At 46.2% G+C, this 27773-nt stretch overlaps 1 protein-coding gene, 1 long non-coding RNA gene and 1 other non-coding gene across 3 annotated transcripts; 1 reads left to right on the top strand and 2 right to left on the bottom strand.

Annotated features, from left to right (window-relative positions):
* The first annotated feature begins 821 nt into the window (after positions 1–821).
* Positions 822–17273, top strand: LOC148881445 (uncharacterized). Its single transcript, XR_016113734.1, has 3 exons — positions 822–926; positions 1814–1864; positions 17183–17273. It is a non-coding gene; the product is annotated as an uncharacterized LOC148881445 (long non-coding RNA).
* Positions 1431–1502, bottom strand: trnaq-cug (transfer RNA glutamine (anticodon CUG)). Its single transcript has one exon. It is a non-coding gene; the product is annotated as a tRNA-Gln (tRNA).
* lrig3 (leucine-rich repeats and immunoglobulin-like domains 3) lies at positions 11416–25937 on the bottom strand. Its single transcript, XM_088989056.1, has 19 exons — positions 25483–25937; positions 21120–21191; positions 20954–21028; positions 17806–17940; positions 17181–17324; positions 16944–17087; positions 16703–16846; positions 15883–16026; positions 15325–15405; positions 15169–15240; positions 14929–15000; positions 14641–14804; positions 14017–14352; positions 13670–13951; positions 13119–13595; positions 12875–13033; positions 12656–12796; positions 12329–12580; positions 11416–12261 (listed from the first exon to the last, which is right to left on the bottom strand). The coding sequence occupies exons 1-19, from the start codon at positions 25668–25670 to the stop codon at positions 12017–12019; spliced, it is 3327 nt and encodes a 1108-aa protein (XP_088845182.1). The 5' UTR covers positions 25671–25937; the 3' UTR covers positions 11416–12016.
* Between the last annotated feature and the right edge of the window lie 1836 nt (positions 25938–27773).

The raw sequence follows: 27773 nt of genomic DNA, 5'->3' as shown, positions 1-27773 counted from the left end.
CTACACGCTCATGATCACAGTAGTTTTCTACAAAGCCCTTGAAATGAATGTCTACGGATGTCACAAAATTGTGTTAGACTACCAAGAAGAGCTCATGTTTAGGCAACTGCAATAATGAAGTAAGTGCTCTAATGCATGACTGTGCTCACAGGCAATGCTTCATGGAAGGGGAAAAAAATGAGATCATTCCAATTCGCAGCGCTAATTCTCCAGAGGCGGATTTGATTTGCATGCCCCAAATCAAGCCGTCGAACCTGACAATTAACTTCCGCAGCAGGGGAGATCTGCGTGGGGCCCACCACGGGAGGGACGCTCATGCAAATGAGGTAATTATGAGTGCCAGTTGAGGATTAATTAAGGAGGCCTTTAAAGTTGGCAGAAAGAATCTTTTAGGCATTTGTATGCCATTTCAGAGATTTTCACAGTGTACTCCAAAGTGAGGAAATGCTAATGTGTTTGAGTAATACCGGATGCCACATTCGCGGGATGCGATCACTGTCACTTTTTTTAAAGTGAGGAAAATCGCACCCCACCAAAACACAGGAAACGTAAACGAACGACCCCGGAAGTTGTTGCCCATTTTCTAATAGTATATAACAATGTCGCCACAAGATAGCGATTTATAGTGTCGTGGTGGCTAATAAGCACAAAAAACAATGGGTTGTTGAAATATTTGGTTTCCGCAATTATTCCCGAGAAATGACCATTAAACGTTAATTTAAAACATGCTTTGTTTTTTTTATTTGTTTTTTGTTCACGAACGATCCCGGAAGTAGTACAGCGAAACACCCGTTGCCCCTAATTAGTACGGAGTACAACGATACCGCCACAAGATGGCGGTTAATACGGTGTCAAGATGGCTGCCAAACAAAAACAAAAAAGAGCTGTTAAAGACTTCGTCTTTGGTGAAAATTCCACACGAAACGGTAAGGAAGCTCCGTTATTGTTCAATGAAATCATTTCGTGGCAGAATGTGACATCCCGTGTGGCTGTTTAGTTACTTTAACGACGCTCGAGGTAGTCCTAGCATGCTAATTTCGGTGCGGGTGTTGCACGATGCTAACTTTCATTACTGAAATATCAGTTGGGGCGCCTTCAACAACTGTAACGACCGCGTGCCGGCATTCGAATCTTCATTCCATTTGCTAATAATATGCGTGGTATTAATTAGAGGCGATGTGATTAGCATAGCAACCGCTCGTGGATAATGTCCAGAGGTGAGAGCAAAGAGTTTTTGGACTCATTAGTAAATCCCCGAGAGCGCGTTTTTCAGTTCACTTTTAAAAGTCTCTGGAGACACTTCGCAAGGACACAAGCCGAACTGAAGCGACGTCAGCGTATTTCTAGAACGCTCCATGTTCCGTTCAAGTGTGCGGCTCGGTTGTTACCCGCAGGATCCAAAAATGAGCGCCAACGAAGAGCAAAAAGACAGGTTCCACCGAGATTTGAACTCGGATCGCTGGATTCAGAGTCCAGAGTGCTAACCATTACACCATGGAACCACATGACTCCACGAGAAGCACATTGCCGCTTATAAACACGGGGAGACACACGAAATGTCAACCTGGGCACGAAAAAAAAAACAAAAAACACGATGCAGAATCCAAAGTCAATTCATGGCAACGAGCCGCCAAAACATAATACAGTACAGTACGTATCTCCTTCTACATATTACCTGCACCGACATGTGCTTGACTTTCAGCAGCCCTTCAATGTAGAAGTAGTAAAGCTGTGAAAATTCACACACGTGTACACTTGCGCACAGGCTGTTTGTTAGAACTTTTTGCTAACTCTGTGCCACCATTTCGTGTAGGTGTCACTTCCACAATACGGTGGCGTGGACATGCCGAGCTGTGTGAAAGGGGTAAGTGCCAACTTCTTCCATAAAGTTCAAATCAATCTGCACCGTCTGACAAATATTTTAGGCGAGGCCATGTGCGAAAGCCCAGCCAATTCCGGCAGTATCCGCCTTTGCTGGATACGGTCTGTGTTGAAAGGGCACACATGGGTAAACGGGGAGCGCTTAATAGGTGTTAAAAGGAACTAAATGTGACGAAAATAGCTGCTTAGAGATTTAGAGACTGAACATGAAAAATGAAAATGTCGGCTTCCGAGGTCCATGGCCGTTGCCCCATTTAGTGTGGACCAAACCCGGCGGCCTTTGGGACTTCCCGCCCACCGAGGGGAGGAAGGCGCAGTCGGCGCCGGGGGGTGAGTCAGTCGCTCAAGCTCGAACCCTAAGCGCCGTACGGCTCCTGTGTTCGCGAGTCCAGATTAGTGTCTGAGCAATCGGCTGGATTTGTCCTTAACGCCAACCAACGGGATGCCTGCACAGTGGATGAGAGATGAGGCAGGCAGCATAGTGGAACAGTGTTTGGAAAAGGGGGATAGAGTGAGAGGGGGCGGGGGTGCTCTCCCGTGGCTGCAGGGTCACCGGATTGATTTATGGAGCAGTCGGAGTGACCTTGAACAAATTGAATCTCGACAAAGTATATTTGCCTCCCAATCAAATTGCTGCTCAAGTCAAAGACAACCTAACCAGTAGAGGTCGCTCTAAGGCTTCTTCCAATGCACTTCAAGTTTTTAAAATGACGCCAAAACCCTCAAACCTCAGCAAAGTATGTCGGAGCCGTTTCTGAATGCGAGCTGCATGCATTTGCATCTGCTAAACGTCTTACCCAAAAAAATGCCAAAATGTCATTTTTCCTTGTGGGGATCTCAGCTTTTTTTCAAACTTTTTTTGTGTGTGTTTATTCATTGAATTGAAATATTGACATTTCAAGAACATCTCTGGAAATCGATTTTCAAAAGTTGGGGTCTGTATTTTTAGTTGAGCAAAAGAGACTTTTAATGTGCATGCGCCACCGAAGGCCTTCATTCGGTAAGTTGTTTACTATCGAAATGAGGCACCCGAGACTCCAGCTACGTTAATGGGAAGAAAATGTGCCTGGGGAGGCGGCCGAAATGGGAACTTTTGATGTCTGACATTCAGGAGACGGCAGACCTCCACCAAGGCCAAACGCTCTTACGTCGAGACCCGCCGGGAATTTTCTGCATTATTCAGTGTCACATGAGCGGAAAATGTCATGCAATCTCAATAAAAACAAAGGCTGATGAAAAAAGGGAAAGAAAACTGGAGATGTTTTTTTCTCTCTGCTGAAAGGGAAAAAAAGGGTTCTGCGTGAGTCCAAAGTGAGCAGCTGTGGCCATAAATCTGACGGAATGGTTTGGTCTTGTGGGACCGTTGCCATTTTTTTCCTTCTCGCTCTAAAAAAAAAATGCTGAGAGCAACAAGTCCGGGCGGTTTCCCTTTGAAAGGCATTGTGGGGAAAAATATGGGAGGCCATGAGAGCTTGTGTGAAGTTTTGCTTTTTCAAAAATTCCAGCGACTCTGACCTCTTTCCCGACTTTTGGATTGCATAAATGCAATCCGCTCGTACGAGCTTGGGCTTTTAAATAGGCAACGGCGGGCTCGTTTGCATTCATCGCGTGGGTCGGCCAGAGATTGCACCAAGGTGCGCAGACTTGCGTCAAGGAACATCTGGCCCCTTTGAAGAGTCACGGACAGTTTGCCGCAGGTGCGAGTGGGTGCTGCCTTCATGCGGGTTATTTATTTGAAGGCCCAATGTTTAAAAAAGGTGTCCGTTCAACCAGAAGGAATTTAATAGCTGGAACGACAAGAAGGAGTTCTCTTGCTATGTTTTCTCCAACCGTCACGTGCACTCAAATTGTCAACTTCCTTAAATGTGCAATTCTGCGCATGCGAATTGAGTCTAGCCTGCAACCCAATTGTTGTCACACAACAAATCCTGCCCCCCCGCCCCCAAGTCTTACTCTGCCCCCTCTAACGATGGGAATGATTATGTTTCCCTCTCCATGATGGAAAGTCAATCCCGGCTAGCAGTTTGTCCACCTGCACGAGTGAACCGCAGGCTTGCTAACAATTACGAGGCCAGGAAAGAAAACATTAGCAAGTCATTACAATAATGATAGTCATTCAGGCTGTATCGGAGGCAGCCTGGGCTCCTTCCTTCCTTGTTTCCTTCTCCTCGCCATCCATACCTTCAAACTTTTCTTATCCACCATTTGCACCCCATGCTCATCTCAATCCTTTTGAGCGTCTGCTTCAAAGCCGGCATCACCAGATGAGAACCATCAATCAGTCGTATTTTCCCCCGCGAGCGTGGCACACATGTTGCCGTCAAATATGTTACGCTTCAAGGCTGAAAATAGTGCGTGGCCTCAAAAGGGATGGAATTTGAATAAACGACGAGTAGGCGACCGTCTCCGCAAAGGGGAGCGCGGCATTTAAAAAGGAGCGCTTGTTGACGTTTCGCTAACGCTACCGACGTGACACGAGAGACTGACAGAGTCACCGCAAGGCGGCTGGCCGCCTTTATGGAAAATCGTTTTTTTTCCCCCTTCCAGAAAGATGGCTCCATTTTCTCATGTGGAACGTGCGGTGCTTTCTCAGCGCAATGGCACGGTGCAGAAAAGTCGAGCAAATAAGGCAAATGGCTGCCACGGGCTCTTCTGGGTGGGCCATCCAGAACGCAGATACGTGCAAATCTGCCACCGATTACTTCTGTAGTTTCTCGACCGACATATTGGCTTACGAAAGAGCCATTATGTTCCTACCCTGAGGAATTCCCTGTTGAGATCATGTCGTTTGTTTTTTTATTGTTTTAAGTGAATGAAATGCAGACCACCAAGCCTTATAAATGTCATTGTTTCATTTTTTAATGGACTTTTCCCAAATGTTTTTGTGCTTTTCATATTCAATTTAGAGCCATAAAAGTTGAGCTGAACTTCCTGTCACTGATATCTTCGAATCAGTTGAGACTTTCTTTGCTTAATCCGCAATTAGCTTCATACAACTAGCATCTTTCCCTGACCGTAAACAATTTCTTTCCGGGTCATTTCGAAATTGTCCTGGAGTGATGTTCAATAGCAACCGGGATCAACACGCCGCTATTCCTAATTTGACAAAGCAGTTCATCTATGTAACTCTCACAACAATAAATATGTTTTTGATGTCATGTTTAAGCAAAACGTGGCTCATCAGGGATTGCAAAGGCCATCTAATGGTTTCCGGATTGGCGCAAACAGCAGAGAGGTTGATTTAGGAAAGCACTCACACCCTGTTATCAGATTTGAGCCTCGACAAAGAGCTCTCAGGCGAGTAACAAAAGGCTCAGATACTCCTTCCTTTTTTTGGGAAGAAGGGCAGCTTGATTAGCACCGTTTCATGTTGGTCTTTCCTATCATCTGCTTTCATTTGTCGGAGCTGTCAACAGGCGACTCAGCCTGAAATTAAAAACCTTTTTGTATTTGTTTGCGTCTTGTCAACAAGAGGCTTCCCCCACCCCATCATTCCCATGGACGGAACTTTTTTGAAAGACGCATTTGGTGGGTGACGGACCGTAGCGCCAGGGACTAGGTAAATACAAGCCGTTGAGAAATGCGCTGTCGAGACCTTTCCTTTCAAACAAACAAACCATCGCCCAAAATAAAATACTCCGCTGATATAATATTTTGATTTATGTTGTAAAATGTCAAATAATCACTTCAATCTATTTGTGTGACCTATGAGCTCCATTTGGCCTCGTCACATTCCTCCCTGGTGCCAAATGTTGATTTCATGAAGACTCTTAGGTCGTATCATGACCGATGAATGGTAAACATCATATTTTATTTGACTTTTTTTTAGGCAATGGACATTTATCTGTTCCATTGACTCGTCAAGGAGTTTTGTTGCTATCACACTTAAACCCTAGATGAACCCTGTCACCTGGTCACACCATCACCCATCTTTAGTGACCACTGTCCCCTGACGTACACACCCCTACTCAACTGCTGTTTTGAAATGAAAGACTAAAAAATTAAAACACCAAATAACCCCAGACCTCCCTCTCCCATGCCACTTCTTCCACCTTTTCCCGGGTAAATACATGGAGTTCCCAGGCCAGCTTGGTGACATAGTCTGGCCAGCATATCCGGGGTCGCTCCTGGAGTCTCTTGCCCATAACACCTCACCAGGGAGGCGTGCAGGAGGCATCCTAATCTGATGCCCAAACCACCTCATCTGGCTCCTCTGGATATAGTGGAGAAGCAGCTCGATTCTGAGCTCCTTCCGGATGACTGAGCTTCTCACCTTATCTCGTTTCTCGTTTCTGCCGCTAGAAATGTCAAATTGTGATTGTTATTAATTTATTATTAATTGTCCCCCACCCCAAAAACAATCAAATATTTCATGTAGACCCGAATGTTTCATTGAGCCCAACCAAATAATTTTCAGTGCAGATGTATGTAACAATGCAAGCTTTGGGCATGTGCAGACATACCGCTGCCTGTGATTTATGTCGACAAGCGAGGGAGGCCAATTCCACATGAAATGCAGTCCCGACAAATATGGAGCACCCACCATTGGCTCCACGTACCCTCTCACTTCATCCCCGTGTTTGTCGTCCAGCCCAAAGACACAAAAGCAATCAGTGGGAGGCCAACACAGCCTCTTTGTCGCAATTCTCTTGACGCTTGCAACCGGGGAGGAATGTGACGAGGCCAAAGCGTAAGGCGGTGTTGACAGAGTGAGCGCAAAGCACCTGGAGCGCCAACCAAACCTGCAAGGTCACTTTCACAGTCATTTGTCTCCTCGTGTAGCTTGTAAAAAATGTGTCAAGTCAATCTCAACTTTACACGACCTGATCTTTACGATAAACCATACAATAACATATATGTATTTCTGCAAGCTCCCAAAGGGTTCACTTGGTCATAGAAAACATATACTTTGATCTTGCCAGGAATTTTCATTTGCGAAGGGCAACATCTGTCGTGGTTTGTTGATTTGGCATTTCCAGTAGGACTGCGTTGCATAAATACCGATCTTCAGTTCGATGCCTTTGAAAGGAAGTGAAATCAAGCTTGCCGAAAGAGTGACATTGTACCAGGTGCAGGCACTCCTCGGGTGTTTTGTTGTCAGTATCTCATAAATGCCCAATCTCGTCGCGTCAGGGCCTCACACCTCGCTCCAACCCTTTGGAAAATAAACACGCCCCCAAAACCCTCAAGAGAACCCGGAGCGACAACATACTTACTCACGCACACTCGTCCCACAAAGCCAGTTGTTGCATTTTTAAAAATTTGCAACACCGCAGAAATGTCTCGTGAATGCACAAAATGCCATCTCCAAGCCAACGCGCCAAAGATAGCGTGCATGGGGAGACATGTTATTACCACCCTAACCCCTACACACATCATACAACTCTCAAGATACTCACAGCGTCATCCCAATGTGGTCAAGTCAATTTTCTTTATATAACGCCCAAACACAACAAACGTTCTCTGATAAATTGAGCCAGGTCAAGAACCAAATTCCTCATAATTATTTTTCAAATAATCCCTCATAAATTTAAGAGAAATAGGACAGAAAGAAGTACGCATTTAATACCATTGTATAGATAAATACTAGCTAGCTAGGTAGTGGGTACTTTAGCTAGCTAGCTAAAGTAGTATGCTATGATAAAATGTTATTGGTGCCATCAAAGTTGATAGGGACTTGATGTGTGAATCTTCCAATCAAATATTTGAATAAAGTCCCTGTAAAGCAGGGGTCTCAACTGAGGGAGTCATGACATCGAATCAAATCAACGCCCCCAACAAGGAAACAAACAAATCATCCAAACACCTTTTCACGAATCTCCACGCTTAGATCCGATCAATCAATCCGATCTGACATGAATGCAGAGCTTTTTGAGCAAGGTTTGAGGGTTTTCATGAGTGAAAATTATCTGTCAGTGGGGAGGGGTGGCAGTAAAACGGGCCAAAATCCAGATGTCAGCGGCCATGACACATTGTTTGCATACTTGAGAATACATTTTAGGTTGACATTCAAACCGGTTTGGGTCATCCGGTCATCTCTTACTGTGGCCGTGCGACTTGTTGACTCTCTGTAGCGTGTTTAGCGACTGCACCTGAATTTCTTTTCACATTTCGTCCCATTTTGATTGTTTCTGACCCGCGGTTAATTACAATCACCCCCAACCAGCCCAACACCTGCATTTGCGGAGTCATGATTATTAGGGTTTAAAACAGCAGGACCAAAACGAGGCGGAGTTTTGAAAGCACAGATGGACAGCGCCTCAACCACCCCAGTGCCCTTGCGAGTTATGATTCACAGCCTGGACTCATTGTCAGCCATTTTGTTAGGTTACCACCCTCCAGAAACACAAGCAGTCCAAATGATTTAGCTCTTTGGATTTTGTGTGGAATTAGTCACAGTGGTGCGCGCCCCCTCCCCCTCCCCCGACACGACTGTTTCAGCGGGGAACTTCGGACATTATTGGCAAAAGAGAAAGTTACTCCCTCCCCCGTCCCCTCCTCTCGTTCTAATTTTATGGTTCCTTAGTTTTCCACCTGCACTGACATGACTGAGAGTTTACAATAGTTCTCAAAGAGTTACAGGCAGCCATTTTTTTTCTTTACTGGAAGAATGGGGTGGGGGGTGGAATTATCGTTGAGCGTTTGTCAGGCAGCCAGTCACGGAGGCGGGGCCAATTGGTGATTTATGACAACATCTGCAAGATGCAAAGTCTTTCGCTGTGCTTTTAATCAGACAAAGAGCTGGCGGCTGTGCTGGGGATTGAGGGAAAAAAAAACGAGATGTTTTTTTTGGAACCAGTTGCTCAGAGTCCTTGGGGATGACAAGTTGCGTGAGCGTATTATATGACCGTGGGACTTGGGAGCTTCCAACCCAAAGTCAGCTGGTGTTTGGACCAAGGAGCGTGAGGCTATTTCGGCGATTCCCACGTGGTCAACGATAACCCCCGAATCGTTGAAATGCTTTGTCTCCTACGAGGCACAAAAACAAAGCAAAAAACGACACAAACTGTCAGCAGCCACAACGCAAATCTTGGCCGATTTATCTGTCATCGCTTTGACTCTCAAGTGAACCTCCGCGACCTCGCATACCGGCACAGCTCGGGGGGCAAATCGATTTTCAAAATGGACTTCGGAACCAGGAAAGCTTTCGCAAAAGTATTCAAGAGCTCAGAGATCGTAAAAGTCAGACACGCGGGGTCCCCCTCAACCCCCCACCGCTCTCCGGCAGATTTCCTGAGCGTCAGAACTGAGAAATAATCATTTCTGCAAGCCGCCTGCAGCTATTTGATATCATAAACATCTGTCTGCGTGTCACCACATCTGGCAATCGTAAAGACAAATTAGCTGCAAAACTTGAGCGTCTGGCCGTGAGAGCGCGCGGCATTCGCGTCCCGGCTGTTGCCAAGAGCAAAGCTGGCCCGAGGGGGAAACGACTGGACGCTTTTAAACATGCAGATTGGTTGGCGATCTGTGACCGGGGCTCCCATCAGTCATCTGCCAGTCATTGCTCGACTTCCTGCCTCGTTTCTCCCAGGCGTAAAAAATCAAAGAGGGGGAAACTATTCGACAAACTTCCCACCCCCTTCTTTGGGCCACGGAGAAAGAATGTCATCAGCTATCTTAAACCCCTCCATTTTTTTTTTCCAGCAGTTTACGAAAAATGCAAAAAAAAGGCATTACGGAGAATGTTTGTGGGGGGGCGGGGGGAACAGTCGCCCTCCTAATTGTAACGTGCACAGTTTTCCGCATTCGAACAACGCAACCTAAAGGCAGTCATGCGTTGCCGCTCGGATTCACCAGAACAGCCAGCACCTAAATGGCCAAAATCAATTTTAATGACATAATTGTGGGGCCAGGTTAGCGCAGTAGTCAAGACCATGTCCACACAAATGACTTTTTAATGGCTCCATAGCTCATTTTGGACAGCGCCCCGAAACCGACTTGTTTGTTTCTTTTTATGAACGGTGATATTCCCGTCTTGTGGCGTATTTCCCCCTTTATGTCTAATCTGACTTTGCGATGGAGCCTTTTCTGGAAATGATTTGGTCCAACTGTCTCGTTGGTCAAAATGGCTCCTACGTTTTCCCAGCAATGGCTATAAATTATCGGCCAAATTACCCTAATCTTTTCAGAATCTGATTTATCACAATTTTATTTTAAGCATTGTGTTTATTATTTTATTGTTATTTATTTTGTATTTATTTCACATTCACAAAAACGGTTGAGTCCCTGATTAGGCTTCCTCTTAGGTCTGTTTCAGTCTAGAACCTGGAACACCAAGTCGAGCTTGTTGGCTATTTTGACCCAAAAATGGATGACTCCTCGAGTGTTCCTCCGCCAACAGATGTTTCCCAGGTGTTGGGGTGTATGTTTTCCACCCCATCTTGCCTCAATCGCCTCCTCCCAGCCCCCCGCCCTAAAAGCCCTGGCAAGACTTCCAACAAACTCCTCATTCTTTGACACTAGGGTAAAGGCCGCCAAGTCAGCAAGGCCAGGTGTACTTCAACAAAACCATGAGGAGGAGCGCTAAACGAGACATGCACCATCGCGTCTTGTATGCATTTCTGAACAAAACCGGCCCAATCCAAACACGGACCATGCAAACCAAACTGAACTTCATTTAACATCATAACCCCGGTCCCCCCGGACAGGATTCAAAGCATGAAGTTCTCCTCTATTGTTGCTAACTAAAGGAGCTGAGAGACCCATTTCCAAGAGCAAGTTTCAACAGGGAGCCCCCTCCCCTACCCCAACTTAGAGAAGAAGGAGGCCTGAAACAACAAACCACAGAATAAGAGCGAGGCTGGCAGATGAGGGTGGGAGGCGGCCCAGGGCATGAGTCATTGGACAAACAAAAGTCGACCTGTGAGGCGAAGATACACTAAATGGCGCCATGGTGTTGCGATCGGGGCTTTGGACACAAAAGGAATTAAGTATTTTTGTTCACAATGGCCTCCTTAGAAATAGCATCATTAATGAGCGCCATGGCAGAAAAGAACGTCTTAGCTTAGCATGACGTGAGTGTGAGAACGCAGATGGGATTTCCACCAAAAGTGAATCGCATCACTAAAAATAGTCGTTTACCCCACCCACAAAAATAGTTGTTTTCAACTTTTTTTCATTCAATAAACTCCTGAAAAGAATTCTTGTAATTGCAGTGTACATTTTTGTCAAAGTCATGACCGAGAGGCCAGTCCCGACCCGCCATTTAAAACCTGTACCAAACGGTTACATTGTCACGCGTAATAAATAACATTAACATTTTGTCCGCCTCGTTCCACTTATCTCAACAAATAATTGAGCAACAGCAAACAAATGGGTGTTAAAACTAGTCATCATCCATTTGGTGTTCACATGTAATAATACCCTGACAAACGTTTTTTTTTTCCTGTAACCGCCCTCCGAGGGAAGACGCAAGTAACTCCAAAGTGGCCCGCGACAACAACAAAAAAATGTTTGACACCCCAGGCTTAGCAAATAAAACTTGTCATCGAGTGATTTTTTTTTTTAAGAAATGTTATTATTTTAGTGGTTATTATCAACATAAGATGGAAATTCTCCTGTATTTGTCTTGCATCTTTTTTAGCAAATTACAGCAAGTATGCTACCTCGACATCTAAGTCGTCTTAAAATTCCCGAAAAAACATTCAAGCACCCCTAAAACTACGAGCATGCAATCAACACCAAGAAAAAAAAATCGTTGAATGCAGCAATACACATTCAGATGTTTTTTTTTATTTTGTTCACATATGTGCAAAATATTGCTTCATTGAAAGCAAGACCAGAACTTTGAATAACTGAACTAGCTGGGCTGCAGGATTCTCATACATAACATGTGAAGCAAAAAAAAAAAATCTGTTTATATACAATTTACAAAATAGAAAATATTTGGATAAAACATTTATAGTCATCTATTTTATTCAACTGAAGCAGTTTACAAAAAGCACAAGCTTTTGTAAATATGCGCGTACCTGTTTTTTTGTCGCAATATCCTTCTTTTACATTCACTTGTTGCACATTTCAGGAAGGAGTCTTTCATTCCAAAGGTCTCCACTCGATGAGGTAGAAGTATTATTTATTTTTAAAGGTCATCTTTTAGGGGTGCGGGGGGCAAAAAGTCTTTCAAGTCACTCAGCTAACAGCGCGTTCCGCTCTGAGAAACGACATTGGTCCTGTTGCTGTCAAACGGCTGTTTGTAAACGCTGCAGCTCTGCTCTGATTCCGAGTCCTTGTTGCCGTCGTCCTCCTCACCGGCCGAATCCACGTCGGCGGTGGTGTAAGGGTTTTCGTGGATGCTATTCCCATTACTTGTCACCGAAGGTGGATTAAATCCCGAGTGCGAGTCCTGTTGAGGCCTCCAAGGGGACTTCCCGAACGTTCCTAGATGAGAAAAATAAATCGGTTGAACACCTGTAGTAAGGTCTTGTTTTTCCGACTTTAGACTTACCCATGAAGCTGTTGTAAGGAGGGGGGCAATCATGAGGTCCGCCATAGTTGGCTTCTGCCTCCTCCACGGATGGCCGGCGGCCAGTCTGCTGCTTCGAGGGCCCAAGATGGAGGTTGGCATTGGGGAGCTGCATCAGGATCGTAGAAGAGCAGAGGTCAAAGGGCTCTGAGAGGAGGTAATCCCGTCTTTTGGACCTGTTCAGGCTTCCGCTGAAGGACTCGGCGCAAACTGGTCTTGGATCCACGGAACACCCTGTCCAAGAAGAAAATGAGTGACTAATCCGAGCACAATCTTGGTGCCTACATTCAATTGAAAAGCCTCGCAAACCTGTGTGGACCTCAGATAGATCCGTGGGGTACAAGTCTCGGCGAAGCAGTGTGCTTATGGGACCTTGGTAATGGCAAAGAAGTGGGTCAATGGAAGCTGCTTCCATCTCGGCCTCGCTTCCTGTATCCAGCTGACAAAGACCTGGATGGAAGACGGTCGTGTTAAGGACAATGGAGGAGACTTCAGCCAAGTCGGGTTGAAAGTAAAGAGTTCTGGTACCATTCATGTCTTTGGGCTGCAGATAGAAACCGCTCATGGATGACGCCATGTACTGGTGACTGCTCCCGCTCTCAGACGGGATGTAGCCATCCTGGCGGTCCGCAAGGGTGCCTTGGGAGGAGAGGTAGCTAGGGATGTCTGGTGGCAGGTTGGTCTCATCTGCGGCACAAGTCAAGACAGTTTGGTCACTGGGGGTTTTCTGCCATCAGTCAATTTGATTGAAAGGAAGCATCGCGGCACTCACCGGTGTTGGTGACACTGCAGTCTTCGTTACGCCGACGAGTGTGGTAGATGATCACCACCCAAACAAGCGAGGTTCCAACGACGCAGCACACCACGGCGATGATGACGATGCCCACCGTGGTCCAGCCGTCATCATCCGAGCCCGTCCCGCCCATGATCCCGACCCCGACACCCCCTTGCACTCCAGAGTCACAATTGGGGTTGGGTATGACGGACAGCCTGATGTTCCCCCTTTCGGTACCCAGAGCGTTGGACATCTCGCAGGTGTACTTCCCGACATCGGCCTCGGCGGCATCGACGATGATTAGGAGCTGATTGGCGGCGGCGAAGAAATGGCGCTCTGTCACCACTAAGGGGCTGTCATCCTTGGTCCAGTTTAGTCTCGGAGCGGGGCTTCCGCCGGCTATGCATTGGAGGACGGCAGTTTCGCCTTTGGCTACCGTGCGATCCACGAGGGGCCGCAGGAAAGACGGCGTTTCTATCAAAAGGGACAGAAAATAAACGTGAGGACGATGGACAATTTCAAAACGTCAATTCCCTCATATAACTCACCTAAGACCGTTAGCGTAGCATTAGCAGAAATAGCCCCGGCGATGTTCTGAGCGGTGCAGCTATACACCCCAATGTCCTCCGTTGTCACGTCCACAATGAAGAACACATCATCCTCCGGCATGACGTGCATCCGACGTTCGCGGGCTGCCGGGAAATCGGTGCCTCCGTCCTTCTGCCAGGCGATCTGAGGCGACGGGTGACCCACCGCGGCACATTCCAGCCTGGCCGTCGCTCCGCCGCGGATGCTCAGGTCCGTCGGCATTTTAGTGAAGGAAGGAAGCACTGGAAACAGAAGTTGGCTCAAAATTTGACCTTTGAATTCTGAGCAGGTTTTCTTTGTAACTTACTATTAACCGTGAGTCTGGCCTTGGTGGAGTACGAAGATCCAAAGTGGTTGGAGATGACGCATTGGTATTTCCCTTCGCTGGAGAATTCCACGTCGCGCAGCTGCAGGGTGGTTGTATACTCCGTCACCTCCGTCTCACCACCGGAACCTCCCTGCACTCTCAAGTGTGCCTGGTTGTGGATCTCGGCGTCGTTGAGGACCTCGTTGTCTTTCTTCCAGGCGAATGTCATCGGAGAGTCGCTGGAGCTCGCCGCCGAGCACACGAACGTCACGTTAGCTCCTTTCAGAGCTGACTGGGTCTCCGGTTGGATGGTGATCTGAGGCTTTGGGAAATCATCTGCGGGAGGAACAGGAGGGATCTCATTGGCTGTTTTAAGGCTCTGCTTTTTGAAGATGAAGGCAAACGAGGCTCTCTTTGGGAGAAAACCGGTAAGCGGCCAAGCGGAAAGGTTAGTACATTTCCATCAGGTTGCCTTCATGGCACTCAAGAAGGAGTCAGGGGGAAATATTGAGCAATCTGGGTCATAAATGGAAAGGGGAAGGTGGGGTCTCGTATAACCGGCTGTTTTTGAGGCGTGACGGCGTGTGGGCAAATATGGCTCTCCGGTGTAAACGCCTCACTCACCGCACACGAACTCCTCGGGGTTGACGGCGAACACGCTCCTGCCCTTCAGCATCTGCGGGTGGGCACAGCTGGCATTCACCCAGGGGAGGAAGGTTTGTTCTGCCACCCACACTGGAAGCCACTTGAGTTGGCAGTCGCACAGCAAGCTGGAGGTGTTGAGACGCCTGCCGGAAAACACCGGAGGTGTCCAGAAACATTTCAGTTGTATGGAATTAATTGCAAATGGCTAGCGGGGGGTGGATTTTAGCCTCCCCAAAAGGGAAAGGGGACAACAAAAAGTCAACATACAATTCTTGGAGATTCTTCATCTGGGAGAAAGCGTTTGCTTGGATGGACATGATGGCGTTGTTGCTTAAGTCTCTGTCAAGGAAAAAGCAACAGTGCTTGGTTGGAAACACCCCCAAATAATAATAATAATCACATTTCAGGGGAAAACAAAAGCTGCGAATAAACTTTTTTGTGATCAATACAGAATAGCAACCTTGAAAGGATCCTGTGGAAATGTGGAAACAATGACAAGTGACTCACAGTTGCTGTAATGCATCAAGGCCAGAGAAGGACTTCTTCGTGACAGACCGGATTCGGTTTCCTTGCAGAAATCTACGTGCAAAAAAAAAAAAAAAAAAAAAATATTGAAATTTAAATAAGTAAACTCACATTTCAACAAGTTCAACAATCACTTACATTTTCTTCAGTTTGTCCAACGCTGAAAAGGGCCCGTTCATGTCTTCGATGGTCCAAGAGATTTCATTATTTTGTAGATCCCTTTTCAGCGGACATATTGGGGAGAGGAGGAGGAGGGGGGGGGGGGTCACATTATTCAAAACCAAAAATCCAAATAATGTCTGACATGTGCGCTTTAGTGCCCCGAAGCAAATGTGCGTGTCCACCTGCCCTGTGGTGACCTCAGCTGTGCTGCTCACATTTGGTTGCAGTTAAAAAAAACATGTCAAGAAGTCCCTTTGTGGGAAGGGGGTGGGTTGAGTGAACAAAAAAAGGAGGAGTGTGGGGGTGTGCTGAGGCTTTGTGTGGGGGGCGGGTATGTCTTTGAAGAGATTTCAACACGGTCATTTTGTTCGCATCCACAAAACAAATCAGGCAGGAAATTTTCACTCAGGCAGAGGATTGATGGTGGCAGTTTGGGGTGTTGGGCAGGGGCAAATTTTAAAACTTGCCTGTAATTTTAGTCTATCAAACATCGGGGCGGGGGGGCATTTGGCTCAACAATCGTGTGACACTCACAGTGTCTGCAAACTGGAGAGGCCCCGAAATGCGCCGTCAGCGATGAAACTGACGCGGTTATTCCCGATGCCGAGCTCGTCTAGCAGGCTGAGTCCAATGAAGCTTGATTCTTCCAGTCGGGACAAGTGGTTGGAAGAGAGATTGCTGCAGAGGGTGCGGGGGGCAAAGAAAAACAAAATAATCATGATAACAAGAAACTATCATTCCAGGCACTTACTAAAGTAACAAATAGAAGTTCATTGAAATAAATCTCATCAACTGCCCAAATTGAGCTGTTATTTCAAATGATGGCAATTTCCTTTGACTCACTCGCTTTTGAACGCAAATGAGACGACTTCAAAGTTTGCAAAATTTGCTCTTTTCTCGATAGGCGCGTCGGCCCAGAGCTAGTTAGATAGCCGCGTATGTTCCCGGGCCGAGTGGCGGCATGTTTGCTTGCCACATTGCCATAACGGCGAGCAAAAACAGTGAGTGTGTGTGCGTCACAACAACCACCTCACGGTGTTAAAATGAAAACAAGAAAAAAAGCCTTGAGGTCTGCAGTCATCAAATCTGATTGTACTCCTGGCTGTTGGAGGACAATAATAATAATAATAATCATCATCATCAATAAAAAAGCTTTTTTTTTGCATTATTTTTCTGCCACTTTGGTTGTGTGTATTCATGCGTGCGTGCAGTTCTTGGCGTCAGGAGTGAGCAAAGTGCATGCTGGGGTGCCGGAGAGGAGAGGCCTAGCCACAAAAGTGTTGGGAGTTCATCCAAGTGAATGTTAAAGTGAAAAGGGAGGGGGATGGGGGTGGGGATGGGTGAATGGACTCACAGCTCGCTGAGTTTTTGGCAGAACTCCCAAGCATCAGGTCGGATCCTGCTGATGGCGTTGTGGCCCAGGTGGAGCTGCTGCAGAGTCAGCAGGCCGTACAGCCAACCTTTGCTCACCTCCGTCAGGTTGTTGTGGTCCAGCTGCCTGCGGGGAGGGGGGGCAGCCAGGAAAATAAAAAGAAAAAATGAACACTGGGAGGAATGTCACAACAAAACCGGCATCCATTTGTAGAAGGTCTTACAGCACTTCCATATTGCCGAGGCCCCAGAAGGCGCCGTCCATTAAGCGAATCAGGCCGTTCCTCTGCATCTTCAGAGAGCGAAGAGCTTGCAGGCCGTGGAACGTCAAACCTTCCACCCTGCGCACTCGATTCCGGCTCAGATCGCTGAAACACACCGTCCGTCCGCATGCTTCACGTCTTCTTTTTGCCACCCCGTGTAAAGTATTTGTCAATCTAACGTAAAAAAATCAATCTTACAGGTGTTGCAAGTTGGGCAGCTGGAAGATTTTGGCTGGGATGGAGGACAGACGGTTGCGGTTGAGTCGGAGAACCTGAAGACTACTGGACAGGTTAGTGAAGCAGCCCGGCTCCAGGGAGGCGATGCGATTGTTGTTGAGGAATCTGAGCGGGGGGAAAAAAAAAAAAGAAAATCCAATCATGCGATGTAGATGCCTCTACTAGGAAAATGTTGCCTCTTGGTCACAAACAATGCTATGCTGATGTTTGCCTTGAACATTTTCCAGAAATTGTTACATTCTTGCAACAGTTCTTTACCAAATGCCAGGCAAAAACCATGAGGACGAAGTTAAAAGTGAAATGAGTCATTTTTATGTGTTACTGTTTTTTGTTTTTTTATGTCAAGCACAACTCTCATTAATTGTGCACTAATCTAATTGTAGCATGTATTTGTGACATCTTTTGATGCATCTTAATTCTTTAGAAAACATTAGTCAGAATTTTGTGGGGTCTTGGAACGGATTAGGCCATTTACATGGAAAATGTATCTCGACTTGAAGACATTAAAACCAATTCATTTAATCAGTTGCAAAATTCAGTAGTTTTAAAGATCCCAAATCATGGCTGAAGCTAAAAAAAGACTCACAAGTTCTTGAGGGGCAAAGCGGGGAAGGAGCCGGCCTTGATTTCCACCATGTTGTTGTTGCTGAGGTCCAGCGTTTCCAGGGCGAGGAAAGGGCCCAGCTGCTCCGTGGCCATCTTGGAGAACCTGTTGTTTGCTCTGAAAACACACACGCACACGTATAAACGACAAAATCGGCGTGTATCTGACGAGTGGCGTGCGGCCCATTGGCTTAGTCACGAGCATGACGCAGCGTCGCCGGCTTCCCCGTCCAATGCGACACTTTGAGCAAATTGGCCCACGTGATCAACGCTAACAATCCTGTTTAGGTGATGTGTTATTTTGTTTATAAGGTCATTACGAACAAGCTATTTAAAAAGAAAAGTCACCTGCCAATTACTTGGCTGATGAATACCGTTGCCTCAGTGAAAGCCTGCCTTGGCAGAGGCCGGCAATTTCCTGAGCTGCACGCCTCCTAAATTGCAGTGCGGGGACGGCTCGGTTATAAACAGAGGCTGTACACTGCCCTCTTTGTGCGTCGAGCCAAAGGGGTTGAGGGGGGAGGGGCAGGAATTCCCTCCGATGCACCAGACGACAGGCTTCGTTTTCAGTATTCATTAGTTTGCTTGTGCCCCCCCCCCCCCCCCCCTCGACGCCCCTCCCTTTCCAGGTACACCTGACTGATACCCCCCAAGCTAGAAAAAGTGACGAGAGTTTTATCACAGTGCTTCAATTTGGGATTTGGTGTCGATCGGATTTAATTGTGGGAATATTTTAGTCAGGTGATCTACAACCACTTGTTTAACCCCACAATATATTAAAAAAAAAAATAATTTGATGTGACCTGCGTGACAGCAGATTCAAAAGATTAGCATAATAAACCCAAATCGTGACCTTCAAAATAAGATATTGAGCAAATACAAAGTGCATGAAAAATGCGACTCCTCATCACATCGCCGTTATGCAAATTGGGCTCGATGTGCGCGAATCTCCCGTTGAGACCAATTCAGATTTTAGGTAGGACTCCTGATTAAACGTAGCGTTCGCTTTCTTAAACGTTGTAGGCTCCTATTCTATCTCCTAGATTGGCCTTTCTCCCCTTCCCAAAGAAATGTTTCAAATATTTTAGGTGTTTTCGACTCATTTAGCTAGCGCCTGGGTTTCATTTGTAACCTACTGAATACTGGAGACTAATGTAACAGAGAATCTGAATCAGTTTTCAAAATAAAACATCTCTCAGAGGCAGAAATAAATAAAAACAAAAGTCGTGTAAGTTATTTATTCTCTCTGTGCTGCCCGTTACCAAAAGACTCGCAGGCCGGTGCGATGCTTGTAGTTTGCGGACCACTGACTCCCAAAGTGCCGTTTTGCTGTCTGAGCTTCTTGAAATCATGGCGGGCGAATAACTGGGGCATACAAACTTTATTTCATTCATCTTGTCTTACATTTTCTTTTCATTGCAATGTAATTTTTAAAAAATATGTAATTCAGTGTATTGTAACAGCACCTGAATGCAGAGTGGCTAAGATTTCAAAAGTCTACAAGTCGTATCCTGATCTCCCCCTGCCCCAAAAAAAGGGATCCTTGTCACCAATAAATTTGCGCAGTCAGTTCCTTTGTTGTGAGATTTGCAAAGGGCTCTGCACACTCTGTAGCACCCCCGGGCCCTTGAACAAAAGCTCCGTGTACCACCTGTAGCTCACTTTTCACTTCACGTGCTTTTTGACTGCCGGCGCGCGAGAACCAGTCTTTCCAGTTTCTCTCTGGTTCTTCAAGCGTTTAGTCTTCTCGACATCGGAAAAAAAAGGACGCTACTACCGTAAATCTTGTCAATTGTACAAGCGGCCGCAAGTTTGAGTGCTGGGAACGCTTGAAGACAAGAAGTTGCTAAAAGTGTCCGTCTGTGATTTTGCGCTTGGTATTTCCTATTGGACGGAGAACTGACTTTAGAGGAGTCATGTAATGACGCGCTCTCGCTATAGCCTGTAATGACAACCACCATTCGGAGTGGATGTGTTCCTCACGCCAAATGGATGATTGTTATTGTGACAAAACATTTAAAAATGTGATGTTGAACGAATCTCAGCCCAGATGAATGAGTGGTATCCGCAACCCATTTCCTTTTTCGTCAATAGTAGCGACCCTTTCGAACTGTTAATCCGATCGAGGATCGCCGGTGAGGTGTAACCCCCCGCCCATCGCCTTCCATAAATTCTTGGGAAATTGTTCAATTAATTAAGATGATCACGGCTGAATGACTCCCAGCTGCGGGGCTATCGCCGTTTGTTTTTCCTACGAAGTCGCGAGGTCACGGATGTCGACGAGAGCTGCCGCTCTGTCTGACTGGCTGTTTGAATAGGTGCTACTTGATACCCTGAGGTCTCCCCCCGCGGCCCCCGTTGACGACCCTCCCAGCTCAGAGAAATTGAAGGAGTGAGAGAGATTCTGGAAAAAAAATGTTCCACTGCAGAGTCAAGGAAACGGGAAAAAATGTGAAGAAGAGGGTGTCACGCAACGCAGGCAGTGAGAACAGCAGTTTGAATTTTGGGGGGGAAGGGAGGGCTGGCATGCTTTGCGGTCGCTGTTCCATTTCATTTTGCCTTCAACGCACTTGAAACAAATCACTGTACAATTTTTGTACATTACTGGCTCGTTTGCATGCACAAGAAGCGAGCCTCCAAGTCAAACGGGCTTCTTGTCGGGGCTTGATGAGGCCAGGAAGACGGATACATTCTTCGCAAATCACTTAGCGCCGCTCGGTTTGCTAAGACGTGCCAAAGAAAGCAAAAGAAAAGTCGTTCAAGGTTTCACGCAATAATATCGCCTGTTGTCGAGAGAACACGAACTCCAAACTGGCGGCGAAGAAAAAAATAACAAAAAGATCCACTAAAATAAAAAGTCAAGTCCAGAATAGTCTGGCGTTACTGATTGCCATCTTTCTTGGCCAGTTAAAAATACATCGGCAGCAAGGAGCCATGAAACAAAACATTTCCATTGGCATTTGTTTGAGGACCACGTGACCTGTCTGGGCCTCAGCTGCCATGTTTGCGACCGCCCAGTCTGGGGAAGCGAGTCCTGCAAAAGGCTCGGCGCCCTCCCCAAGACCAAGGATTGGCTACTAGCGACGGGTCGAGTACCAAAGTGACCTCAATCCATTGACGGTTTGACTTACAGAATCAACGCGGTGATGTTGGAAGCGTTCGGCCCCAAATCAGGTAGCGAGTCCAGTTCATTGTGGTTCAGCTTGCTGCAAAATGCAAAAAGGACGGCAGTTACAAACATAGCACGGCGGAGACGGTGACAGAAACTTATTTTACTCCCGGATGTGCCGCACTTACATTTCGTTCAGATGTCGCAGCTTGGAAAACAAAGTGCCGGGGAGCACCCGCAATTTGTTATGGCTCAGGTCCCTACGGAGACGAGAAGAAAAAAGTTAGAATGCGCCACTACGACTCCGGCGCGACACTAAAGTTCATTGCGCGGTTGCAGTACAAACAAAGAAGGGATCTCCACTTGGGAGTCAGACAGACATTGATGCATTGGATTAATTATATGGTGGAAATGAGGACATTTTATGCTTTTCCGTGCGCTTTATAGTGACCAAAATACGACAATGTTTCGGAGAAATGTTGAGTCTTATTTGATTTAGTGTAAAGTGGCATTTTTTTCATAAAAATGTAATTAAATTGTTCATTTAATTTAAAAAATATATACAGGTAACAACCGAGTTCCATTCTGAAAAAAAACGGTTGTAAATCAAAATCCATTCAAAATGTTGAATAGAGACTCTGAAGCTAAATGACTGGCAAACTCCTCCCTCTGGTGCTATCACACGGTCGATTGTTGTGCGAGAGTGAGATGCTGGCCGGCTGGCCAAAATTGTCGCACGCGTTGCCGGCCTGCTAGCGCGTTGCGGTGCGTGCCAAGTGTAGAATCAACATTTTAAAAATAGGGTCTGGAGATCGTAAGTACGGGTGGTTGTAAGCCGAGCCGGTCGTAAGTCGGATGTTACCTGTAGTTCTAGATCAAAGTTGATTCAATTTAAAAAAATAACATATATGTTTTTGTTGATGTCACAGACGAAATCGGGTGACTTTTTAATGCTAGCAAAGTTACACATCATCTAACTGTGACTTTCCAATCAAATAATGGGTTCCAAGTGCCTTTTTTAAAGCGAATAATGACTAAAGTATGTCCATTTCTTTTCCAAGGTAACTGTGGCGACACTTGCTAAACGTTCGCAGTCTGTCCCATCGGTTAAATGCAACGTCATCTCCATACTGCTAAAAAGCCAAAAGCGATTGGACTTGCCACTCCTTGAAGGAAACTTTCATGAAGAAAGAACAAAATGGACGCCTTGCCAAGGCAGTATACTCAATATACCCCCAAAGCAGCAAGTATTTCAAGCCATGACTCCCAACTGGCTAAAAAAGGCCGAGCAACAAACGCTTCTGCTAGTCGGGGACGACTTGGCTCTCCTCTCGCCGGTGGAAGTTGAAACCAGACTCCAGGTTTTAGGATTGGACGGGACCATTCGTCTCATGTTTGTTTTTCCACCGGATTAAAAAGCAAGTGGTTGTTTGATGGAGACAATAAATTCCGACTTTGTACCTTCAGGAAATTGACTGCAAAGGTGCGCAGTCTGGAAAGCAAGTCAGGCCACCCGGTTGCCATTTGTATTTGTATTTTTGAGCTTGGAATGACGTTTCGTGTGATGTTGATTTTGGCCCACAGCTCTTTTTGGAGCTCAAATTCATCCCAGACTACCTCGAGCTGGACTCGGCCGAGAGTCAGAAGGGGTGCAACTTTTCCTTTTTTGGGGGACTTGTTTTGAAGAGGCGCCTCCAACGCGACTTGAGGAGTCTGCCAAGCGGGGCTTCGCCGAATTATTGACGCGTCTGCGCACCATCAACACTGTGGTGCCAGACCCTTCTTTTTTCTTCTTTCTTTCTTTGCGCCCCACTCATCTGGAATCCATCAAGCTACACTGCGAGGAGGGGCGGAGCCTCATCATGTATTCACAACGTGGGCAAAAGCTCCATTTTCATACCTTTGGAACACCCTCGTTGAACTTTCATCCAGCCTGCTTTTGGTGTTTACCCTTTGCTCTTAAACCCAACCACTCCTTTTCGCCTCTGCAAAAAAATGCAGCTGCGCATTGTTGTTGTTTTCGTTCCAGTCCTGGAGGCCATATTGGGAAAAGGTGTCCTATCACCAAGCCTTAGATAAACCCCCGAGTAGCTCCGACACTTCCACTTCCCTCACAAAGCAGGCGAGATAACACCAGCGTATACAGGCTGCGGCCTGTATCGTATGTGAGAACGCGCGACGGGGCGCTCTTATCGGGAGCTGAAAAGTGAATGGAGGAGTTACACCTTAGTCGAAAGACCTGTCATTACTGTTTGTTGGATGGAGATACCGCGGAGCACGTGACGCCCATAAATCTTTGATTGGATTGCATCGGATGTACCTTTATTCGTCTCGCAGTGGAGACATTGTCATTACGCAGCAGCAAAGTTATGAAAGGAAGAGGAAAAGAAGGAAAGAAGTAGAAAAACAAAATACGGGAGCTGCTGGAAAGGCAGCCACTCTCGCGGCGCCATCTTGAAGTTAAAAAAAACTAAATAACACATAATATGACAACGCAAAGACACAGAGAGTCATTCATTCTTCAGCACTTGCTGTACCCTCTTTGTGACATGAAGCAGTCTAGATAAAAGAGGAGATGATCAAAGTGTCCTTTTCAGCAGTGGATGAGGGACGTCATGGTACAATGTGCACGTCCGACACCTTGAAAGAAGTACAGATGACGGCTGAAGAAACCTTTTCATCGATACAAGCTAAATGTTGAAAGCAAACGCGCAATCTGACGACTCGCTCGCACGATCGAAAAAAAAATGCATTTGAGGCTTTTTGGGCTTCATTCATTCATGATATTATGTTGAGCTAAATGATTCCTCGTTTGGCCAAAAAGTGGATTTTGCAACAATTGCTCTGCCGCCAAAGCAACGGAGGCAAATTAGAGCGCAGTACCGCACAGTGTTCAGCAAGGGCGCCGTTGAGGTAACGAGTTAGCGGTCAACAGAAACAAAACTAAATGTTGTATTTTTCAGTAGTCAAATTGAATCCCTACGTTGTTTTGCCCAAAATAATAAATTTAAAAAAACAAGTGGTCCCCCCTCCCACTCACGTTTGACCAGCGTATTTTTCAAATCTCTAAAGAAAAGAGGGCATCTTGACTCTGATGTCATGCAACCTCCCACGTTTCCATGGCTTCAACTTCTTCTTCTTCTTGTTCCCTTTGCCTGCCCCCCCCCCCCCCCCCCCCTTTCCTTTTTTTATGACAAACTAATCCCGTGCGCCCCTCCCTAATCAGTACCATGGCTCTGATGTTGCTAATTCAGCAAAAATAATGGGGTGCTGCAAAACAAAAAGGGGCTCCGCCGGTTTAAGGGCTTTAAGATGTGCGGGAGAGCCACTCGTAAATTAGCATGCCAGAGTGAAAAGGACCCCTCGACCCCCCCCCCCCCCCTCTCTCTCTCTACACACCCTCCTTTTTCTTTCTTTCCCTTGGAAGGCCAGTCTTGATTAGCAGGCGGCCTCGCTCTGTTTTTTTTTCTGGCAAACGTAAAAGTTTCCAGAGCTGCGCCTGCTCAACCTGAGGAATTCAAAAGGAGGCGAAGCTTCAAATCAAATAGAAGCAAATGTGGCCTCGTTCAACAATCAGGTGGCAGGAAAACGAAAAGAAAAAAAAGTCCAGTCGTCTGTCATCCTTTGTCTGATTCCCAGTGGACCAATAATAATAATAATAATAATAATAGTACATTTGATTTCTAAGGGCCTTTCAAAACTCTCACGGTCACTTTACAGTTACAGGGTAAGTTTTGCAGTGGGTGAGCAACAGAAGCCACACGCGCTAGCGTTCACTCAACCCAGAAGTAACTCAAATAGATAGAAATCTGGCTAGCTAGCAGATAATAACAAAACATGTCATTTATAAGTGCCTTTCTAAACACTCAATTTCACTTTACAGTCACAGAAGTTAGATGCTGTCGCTAGCTACATAGCTAGCTAGCCAGCTAAATAGCTAATAGATAGCAAATAAATAAACAGAGGCAAAAAAAATCAATGTGCTTGACAACGCGAATAAAAACAAACAGCAACTTTTTTTTCCAACAAAATACTCCGAAATTCAAGAAATCTATCAGGAACAGATCATCCAGTTGAGTTAAATTGTGAAAAGTGACCTGGATTTTCAACAAACACTCATCCCAAGTGTGTGTAGAAAATCTAGCTAGCTTCCACACTCTCTCCTTGACAACAACAACAACCCAGCAGGAACTGCGGAGATTGTTTTACGATTATTCTTCCTTCCACAAAGGAGCATTGACGTGTAAAAAAAAAAAAAAAAACTAAAGTGACCCCTAGGTGCCCCATTTATTGTATTGCTGCGAGGACCTTGCGTCAATAAAGCTCTTTTAAACGTAGGAGCATTTTCCAGGGATGTGCAGAGTTGAGGCTGAAAGAGGCAAATAGGCTCGTTTTTTTACAAACGCTCTGCTCCTCGTGCGCTTTCCGAGCCAGCCACTTTTTCCCTCCCGGGAGAGGAATGTGGAGCAGCTCCGTGCCAAACTCGCCGTCCCGCTGCTACTTTCACGCAGAAACAAATCCATCAAATGAAGAAGAAAGATAGGGACTTACAGTTGCGCGGTCCATTCCGGGAGAGACTTTGGGATTTGTCCCCTTTTCAGTCGACTGCAGTCCACGAGATCCCCAAAACAAGCGCACGGAGCGGGACACGGAGGGGTCCCTGCCGACGCGCCAACCGAGCGACGCGTAGCCCAAAACAGCAAGAAAAACACAACGCGGCCGGGCCTGGAAAAACGCATTTTGACTTTCGCCGTCCGACGCGCAAGTGTGTTTGTTTGTTGTTTTTTTTTTCTTCTTCGCTCGACAAATCCCCCAAAAGTGTGCAACCCAAAAAATGCTGAACTTTTGGTCGACGCGAGTAGATCCTTTTAAATCCTCTTTCGTGCTGTCGTCATCGTCATGGCGAGAAGGGAAAGAAAAGTGTTGCTTTTACACTTGGCCATTTCTTTGCCCAAAGTTTCGCTTGTGTGCGCGGCGCTCAGCTCAGCTCAGCTTCGCTTTGCTTTGCTTTGCTTTGTTCGCTTTGCTTTGCTGGTTGTCGCACCGTGCGCGCTTGAGGCGCACGAACGCGCTGTTGTGGTGGCGAGGGGCGGGGTCAAAGTGCCGCGGGGGATTGTGGATAATGCAGTCCAATTCGTGAAATCCACTCTCGCACATTTTCAAATCCAACTCTTTGAACGATGTTTATTTAGCTCGGCACTTTGTTAGCTATGGAAGTGCATTCTATTTATTGACTCTATTCACCTTTTGCTATAGCCTATACATTTTTCATTTCTGTTTTGCACACTATGTATTTCAGTTGAATTATTTTGACCCTTTAAAATTCCTTCTTTGAAAAGGAAAAGAGTCAAAGTCAGCTTTATTGTCAAATATGCTAATAGTAAAAGAGGTGAAGTTGATGACAGTAACCTTAGTTAATATTCAGCGCTTGAAACGTTCCAATTGAGTTTTTTTTTTTTTTTTTTTTCCTTTCCCTTTGATGGGATGTTCATGTCCGGGTGGATGTGAAGTTCACCCTCGGGCGATGTGTCTGACAGCTTCCTGTTAAGCAAGGTCAACTTTTCACTCTGCGCTCATTTCCTCTTCACGGGGGCGGACGCAACCTCATTAGCCTCTTGACACCCGATGTGCAAATGTGACAAACTGCCGTGTGTATTCATCTACTTCTGGAGCGATGTCATCTTGCTACATAGCTAGCGACAAGCTAGCTCGTACAGTCTTTCGCCACACTCGGTTCCTTTCACGGCTATTTTCCACATCAGTTAGCCGTAACGGATTGATGCGTCACTCCATGCAATGTTGTTCTTTTGGATGCCGCAAAGCAAGTGATGGGGTGATAAGTTGCTCTTTTGTGTTGGAGCGGGGGGGTGAATGTTTTATTGCCTCGCTAACAGCCGCTTGGATGTGTGAGCCCGGTGGGGCAAACTCATTTGTATTAAAGGGGGGAAAGAAAGTGTCCACACCCCGCAGCATTTTGCTGATGCTCCAGTTGCTTGTCAATCAACCGGTACGCTGGATTGCGCAACAATCGATCAACGGCACTCTTTGTCGTTTTCTTTCGTTCACCTTTTTTCATTCTGTGAGGGGAGTGATACTTTTCACGTCATTTCATTTGATCTGAGCGATTCGGCTTGACATTTGTGTGAAGTGATAAGTGGAACGACACATTCTTGAAGCGTTTTGGGTGAGCTAACCTCTCGGCGGGAGGGAGCAAGCAGACCGCAGCATCCCAGCAGGAATCCAAAGGGCAAGAATGGTGTGTTACAATCTTTTTTTTTTCTTTTCTTCTATTCCTATTCGGAGTGATTGATTGGATCCCTGTTGACTTTTCTTGCAGGATTTTGGAGAGCCTGCAGGCGGATTGCTTTGTCGTGACCTCCGATGCCGATGCCGTTTCAACTGCAGCAACATCAGAGTGAGGACGGCCACTTTCAAGTAACAACGACTTTTTCTTCGGCTACTTTGGGGTACAGTAGCAAGCAGGCTATGTTGTTGTTTTTTTTCTCCTAAAATCAAAACAGTCCTTACTCACCCAACAAACATCTCTGTTGTAATTTAAGAACAGCAGAATGTAGATTGACTTTCTCTTGTCCTGATGACAATTGAAAAATGACCGTTAGCCGTTAAGCTAAAGCGCAAGTGCCCTAGCGCTAACTCCAGCCGAGGCTGACTTACTCGATGTCAGATATATTTTTGCGCTAAGTATCGATGGTTGATATCGGCACGAGTACCTTAAAACTAGGCCCGAATACAGATAAAGTAATTCTGCTATTGCTAGCGAGAAAACAGGCTAACTCCGCATTCCCCTTTTGGCAAAATTGAGCCTTCCAACCACGGCCAGA

The sequence above is a fragment of the Hippocampus bargibanti genome, linkage group LG22, assembly GCF_051943395.1.
Source record: "Hippocampus bargibanti isolate YZ-2025 linkage group LG22, ASM5194339v1, whole genome shotgun sequence".
Taxonomy (NCBI): Eukaryota; Metazoa; Chordata; class Actinopteri; order Syngnathiformes; family Syngnathidae; genus Hippocampus; species Hippocampus bargibanti.
Note: the sequence above shows the minus strand (reverse complement) of the source record. Positions and strands in the feature narration are given on the sequence as shown.

Bases quoted from the DNA above. Each gene is read 5' to 3' on its own strand.
- lrig3 (XM_088989056.1), bottom strand. From the start codon at position 25,670: ATGCGTTTTTCCAGGCCCGGCCGCGTTGTGTTTTTCTTGCTGTTTTGG. The intron at 15,001-15,168 runs GTGAGTCACTTG...TTTCCTTGACAG, and splicing joins CTTGATGCATTACAGCAACT to AGACTTAAGCAACAACGCCA. The intron at 14,353-14,640 runs GTGAGTGAGGCG...TTCCTCCCGCAG, and splicing joins CCCCGAGGAGTTCGTGTGCG to ATGATTTCCCAAAGCCTCAG.